We start from the raw sequence: 6528 nt of genomic DNA, 5'->3' as shown, positions 1-6528 counted from the left end.
CAGTGAGTGGGATAACATAGGAAGAGTTCCATTGCTACATGATTAGCAATCCCAAAATAAATTATGCCAAATAATGAAATTGTACAGTTAAACAAAATAGGCAAGCTTGACTCGCAGGTACAGAACTATGAACGATCAAATTAATGTTGTTGTTTTTTTGGGGGTGTGTGTGCGATCTAGATTTCTTGGGGCCAGAATTCATAGGTTGCCTAGAATTGGAGAGAATTCTGCAGCCGATCTGAAGAAGAGCTCAAATGAACCCCTGAACCTCCATCAGCAGCTTCTTTGTTCACCCCAAAGAACTCACATTCTAAGTAGCATTTTTTTTTAAAAAAAATCTTCAGAGCCATTCCCGGCCAAACTCAGTATAGGACGTAGGCAAAGAGGAAGCAAACATATACACAAGAGTCAGAACGAGGAAGTTTTGACACATTTTACTGGTGATTTGTCAGTGCTTGCCAAGTCCTAAAAGACTGAGGAGAGGACCCCGTGTTATCCAGTGGAAATCAGCCCAGCTTGAAATAACCCAGACTGCAACCACAGTCAGTCAGATGGACCCAAAAGAGCTGGAGGTCAGGCAGCCGTCTAGAAGATGATCTGGCAGCCAAGGGCTCTGACACAGACCGAGAGCTGGCACTTGGGGTCACGATGGCTTTAAGGTTCCTTCACCGGTGGGATCAGACAGTAACCCATTCAGTGTGGTAGGCAGGCAGACGAAATGTCAAAGGACACTGCTTCCTCTGAGTCCTACGCCCCGAACAAATTGCTCCAGAAGACCCCCGATGGCTCCCGATGAGCTTGGCGACACCAATTTCAGCCCCACAGTGCTGTTGTAGGTAGACAAGAATGTTGAGCGCACTTCCTGAAGCCGAGATTCTCTCTCCGTCAGAGTCACCAACCTGTAAGAATAACAATGATGCTGTTTATACAAGGCAATTTTAGGAGGGTCAAAAAGAACTTCACATAAAAGCCACACGCTGACCATACACCACTGTGCCACTACCAGATATTATTTCATGGGACAGGTGGATGGGAGGGGCTGAGACACATTGGCTTTCTACAGCTGCCTAACGAGGCCTTAACCCCTGAAATGGGGAGTGGGGGTAGGTGGGTTCTGGTTCACAGCTCCGTCTTAAAACATGCGCTCACAAAATACAGCTGCAATGTAGAGATACCGATGTGGCTCAGAAGATGATTAACTATTCATAAATATTTCCTAGACCTCTTATGGGGAAGAAGAGGCACAGAATTGTCATGATGCAGGTGGTTTCTCCATCTTTTGTTTTATGCACTTTGATGCATAATTAAATGGAGTTTATGATCAGGAGATGGTCCAAAAGCAGAAGCCAAAATTCCTCAGGAAAACTGTCCTGGCTGTAGGTTTTTTTTTTATTTTTCCTGCGATGCCACCACTACAATTGTGAGGGGTTCAAAGAGAAGAGAATCCGCATCCGATGCATCTAAATTCTTTGCCTATGACTTGAGCTATTCCCTGCCCCCCCTGCCCCCCAAAAAACACCGCTGGATTTTACAGCTTGGATTAGGAAGAAGCTGTAAACAGAAGAAGACACAGGACAAAAAAAAGAAAAGAAAAAAAGAAAAGCAGAGATACACAAGGAGTCCAGGAGAATGTGACTCCCAACAAGTTGAACCCAGAAATTGCATGTCCTTGACCAATTACTGCTCAATAGGAAAAGCTCCTTCTCCCAACCTTCCCTCTTGCTTGCAATTTGCCACGACAGCCCCACAGGATTCACATCCCACCTGCCCTCTCCTGCTGCCGAATAAAAGAGGAAGCAGTGGGGGAAAGACAGTGCCCCCCCTTCAAACAAATCTGTTGCCTCTTCCTCCACCATCTAAGGGAACGCTGTTCAGGAGACAGGAAAGAGCGACTCGTGCTCTGTCCTGCTGGCTGAGCTTTCCACCCAAGAACTTTGGGATGAAACCTGCTTGGCCCCCCATAGCTCCAATATTAGTCATGCACAACTCTTCCCTCCACCAGGCTCGAGTTGGGAGCATCCTTTCCTGAGTGGGAGGAGGAGGAGGAGGAGAGGAGAAAAGCCCGAGGATTTCCAATCGCACCTCAGAGCATAAATCTATTCCCGCCTCCCTGCCATTCTGTGAAAAGCCAAGAACCACAGGAGAGGTGCTTTATGTGCAGTAAGGCCACTGTTTCCCCTCAGTGGCCTGCCTCCCCTCCATCTGATCTATGTACTAATGGGGGGGAAGTAGGAAGGGAGAGGAAGAAAAGCAAGCAACTCATTCCAGATGAGAGAAACGCTAAGGGAGATTATAGTTCAAAGGCATCTGTTCTAAATGTCTTAAGAAGAATGGGGGGAAAAAACATCTTTACTGTGTTTGAAGATGCAGCTCTTCCTACTTTCTCGCAAAGAGAATCAGGCCTTCCTCCGAAGAGGTCATCCCAAGGGTATGGCACCAACCTGCCCATAAAAAATTCCCTTTCATCTCCCCAGTGTTTCGCAGGCTAGAAACCGGCACTGTTAATTTGAATGGAAGCAGTAGAAAACCACCCACTGCCACCAGCTTCGAGTCCGGAAAGAGCAGCCAGAGGATACGTTGGAAGGCTTGGATTAAAAAACAAAAACAGAAGTCCAAACAGAATGGCAGCCAACTGGGTTTGCTATTTATCCTGTCAGCTTCACAAACACAGGAATCAGGAGAGAGAGGGGGGTGGGGAATGCGAGAAAAGGAATTTATTTTCCAGCTTCCCCATGTGACTGCAGGATTAGCAGATGGAACTCCCTGTTACAGGATGAAACATTTCAAAACAGAGATGGAATATCTGAGTATCTCATGTTACAAAATCCACTAGTCTACCGTATTTTTCAGAGTATAAGACATACCGTTTTTCCCCCAAAAAGAGGGTGAAAATCTGGGTGTGTCTTATACTCCGAATGTAGCCCTGCCCAGCTTTTTAAACTAAGGTTTCAGAGGCTGAAAAAAGCTTCAGAAAAGAAGCCCCCAAACAGTGCTTCAGAGGCTTTTTTTCTGAAGCTGTTTTGGAGGCTTTCTGAGGCATACAAAAAACTTTTTTTCTGAAACAGAGTTTCAGAAGTTTCAGAGGCAGGAAAAAAAGCAAAAAAAAAAAAAAAGCAAGGCAAATTGCTCACAACCAAGGAACCTGTTGCTAAATTTCACCTCTGGGAACAGCTGATTGGGGGTATTCTGGGAGGTCAATCCACCTGCCAATCAGCTTTTTTCTTATTTTCCTCCCCAAAAACTAAGGTGCGTTTTATACTCAGGTGTGTCTTATAGTCTGAAAAATATGGTAATTCAAGGGCCTACTCAGCAGGTACAACTGAGAAAATTCTTTGCATTGTCTTCCACTAAAACCAGAGGTCAATGTCCATCAAAGATGATTAGGGAACAGATGGCTAAAACATATGAAAAATGGTTGCAGGAACTGGGTATGTCTAGTTTAATGAAAAGGACGACTAGGGGAGACATGATAGCAGTGTTCCAATATCTCAGGGGTTGCTACAAAGAAGAGGGAGTCGGGCTGTTCTCCAAAGCACCTGAGGGCAGGATAAGAAGTAATGAATGGAAACTGATCGAGGAGAGAAGCAACCTAGAACTAAGGAGAAATTTCCTGACAGTTAGAATAATTAATCAGTGGAGCTACTTGCCTCCAGAAGTTGTGATTGCTCCAACAGTGGAAATTTTTAAGAAGATGTTGGATAACCATTTGTCTGAAGTGGAATATAGGGTTTCCTGCCTAAGCAGGGGGTTGGACTAGAAGATCTCCAAGGTCCCTTCCAACTCTGTTATTCTATTCTATTCTATTCTAAATAATATCTCCTATGCCTATCCCAAACCCTTAGAGGATTTTCTGGATTCATAGCCTCTGTGAGGTGGCCAGGAAGATCTTGGTCCAGTTTCAGCTCATACCCCACCGGTGAACAGGATGGATGGAAGGCAATCATTCCTGACCTTGTCATCTTCTAGCTACCTGGACATGCAGCTACCCTTGAAAAACCCCTAGAAATTTCAGCTGGTCCAAAATAGTGTAGCTCACATGCTTATTGGCCACTCTCAAAATAACATGCTACATCACTGCTGCATTGGTTACCAGTATATCCACAAATGGAATACCCATGCTTGGTTGCTATATGGCTTGGGAGTTTGGGTAGATACACCAGACCACCTTGACCAAATAAATTCTGCCCACCCAACCCTAGAGGACCAGAGAGCGCTTACTCAAGGTCTCCCTCTTGCAAGGAATATGATGGAACAGGAGGAGATTCCTATAGATATTCAATAATAATAATAACAACAGAGTTGGAAGGGACCTTGGAGGCCTTCTAGTCTAACCCCTGCCCAGGCAGGAAACCCTACACCATCTCAGTCAGATGGTTATCCAACATTTTCTTAAATATTTCCAGTGTTGGAGCATTCACAACTTCTGCAGGCAAGTCGTTCCACTTATTAATTGTTCTAACTGTCAGGAAATTTCTCCTTAGTTCTAAGTTGCTTCTTTCCTTGATCAGTTTCCACCCATTGCTTCTTGTTCTACCCTCAAGTGCTTTGGAGAATAGTTTGACTCCCTCTTCTTTGTGGCAACCTGAGATATTGGAACACTGCTATCATGTCTCCCCTAGTCCTTCTTTTTATTAAACTAGACATATTCAGTTCCTGCAATTGTTCTTCATATGTTTTAGCCTCCAGTCCCCTAATCATCTTTGTTGCTCTTCTCTGCACTCTTTCTAGAGTCTCAGCATCTTTTTTACATCGCGGCGACCAAAACTGAATGCAGTATTCCAAGTGTGGCCTTACCAAGGCATTATAAAGTGGCACTAACACTTCACGTTAATTTGATTCTATCCCTCTGTTTATGCAGCCCAGAACTGTGTTGGCTTTTTTAGCAGCTGCTGCACACTGCTGACTCATATCTAAATGGTTGCCTACTAGGACTCCAAGATCCCTCTCACAGGTACTACTATTGAGCAAGGTACCACATGTAATGTAGAACCTTACTTTCCTTCCTAAGCAATAGCCTATCTCCCTCAAGCTGAGAAGGACCCATTCTCAGGGATTTCTAGAAAACTGTAAAGGCCTTCTGAAACCTTTGAGTCATATGTCAGACAAAGTTTTATTATATTATTTTATATGCAATCAATTGATCAGAATAGAGCTGGAAGGGACCTTGGAGGTCTTCTAGTACAACCCCCTGTTCAAGCAGGAGACCCTCCCTACACAATTTGAGACAAGTGGCTGTCCAGTCTCTCTTAAAAATTTCCACTGTTGGAGTATTCACAACTTCTGGAAGCAAGTTGTTCCACTGATTAATTGTTCTGTTAGGAAGTTTCTTTAATTCCAGGTTGCCTCTCTCCTTGACTAGTTTCCATCCATTGTTTCTTGTCCTGCCCTTTGGTGTTTTGGAGAATAAGTTGGCTCCCTCTTCTTTGTGGCAGCCCCTCAAATACTGGAATACTGCTATTGTGTCACCTTCTTTTCTGTACATTAGCCATACCCAGTTCCTGCAACTGTTCTTCATACATTTTAGTCTCCATGCCTTTAATCATCCTAGTTGCTCTTCTCTGCACTTTCCCCAAAGTCTCAACTTTATAACACATCATAAAATACTTAACACATATCTAACGTATTATATAATGTATCACCAACACGCACACATACACAGTAATATTATTGTATATTACTATAAATTATAAACTGTCCAGAATCCAATCAGATAGAGGTAATATATCAATTTAATAACTCAATAGAAATAAAGATCTACCCATCCCAGGAAATCTTTCTCCCCCCCACCCTGAAGAAAACCATTTCACATATTCACACTAAATACAGCATCTGGTTTCCAAGCACATTTCTTTTTTGTGGGGTTTTCCAAACCTCTAATGAAACTGATTTGTAATAGGACATTCACAGCAAAACTTCAAATGCCACAGAATTTGCTTCTCTTTTTCACTGTTATGGCTTTCATAAGCTCCCATCTTTTTCCTCTCAAGATGTGCTTGGAGATACATCTATCTACCAACTCACCAAAATGATTAAACATAGGATGGTGTGTTCTAAAAATCTTTTGTCAAAATGGTTTTCTTAGGGGCCACAAGATGTTTTTTTCTCCCAGGCACAACTGCACCTCTAATTCCTATACTGAATTCATCACTCCAGATAGGGGCTGGCCTTCAGGTAAGGTACCAAATTTTTCGGAGTATAAGACGCACCTTTTCCCCCCAAAAAGGAAGGTGAAAATCTGGGTGTGTCCGAATGGAGCCCCACCCAGCTTCTCAAACGGAGGTTTCAGAGGCTGAAAAAAGCATCAGAAAAGAAGCTTCAGAAAAGATGCCCCCAAACAGAGCTTCAGAGGCTTTTTTTCAGAAGCTGTTTCGGAGGCTTTCAGAGGCATACAATTTTTTTTTTCTGAAATGGAGTTTCAGAAGTTTCAGAGGCAGAAAAAAAAAGCAAAAAACAAGGCACAGAGCTCACAACCAAGGAACTTGTTGCTAAAATTCACCTCTGAAACAGCTGATTGGGGGTATTCCAGGA

General features: G+C 43.4%; 1 protein-coding gene across 5 annotated transcripts in view; it reads right to left on the bottom strand.

Annotated features, from left to right (window-relative positions):
• Window positions 1-418: 418 nt before the first annotated feature.
• The window catches only part of MTMR14 (myotubularin related protein 14), a 111699-nt gene continuing 105589 nt past the window's right edge, over window positions 419-6528 (bottom strand). For all 5 annotated transcript variants that reach the window (XM_058167609.1, XM_058167611.1, XM_058167610.1 and 2 more), the window contains one exon: window positions 419-899. In XM_058167609.1, the coding sequence (XP_058023592.1) occupies window positions 722-899 (178 nt within the window). In that variant the 3' untranslated portion in view covers window positions 419-721. The remainder of the gene's footprint in view (window positions 900-6528) is intronic.

The sequence above is a fragment of the Ahaetulla prasina genome, chromosome 2 (assembly GCF_028640845.1).
Source record: "Ahaetulla prasina isolate Xishuangbanna chromosome 2, ASM2864084v1, whole genome shotgun sequence".
In the NCBI taxonomy this organism is placed as follows: Eukaryota; Metazoa; Chordata; class Lepidosauria; order Squamata; family Colubridae; genus Ahaetulla; species Ahaetulla prasina.
Note: the sequence above shows the minus strand (reverse complement) of the source record. Positions and strands in the feature narration are given on the sequence as shown.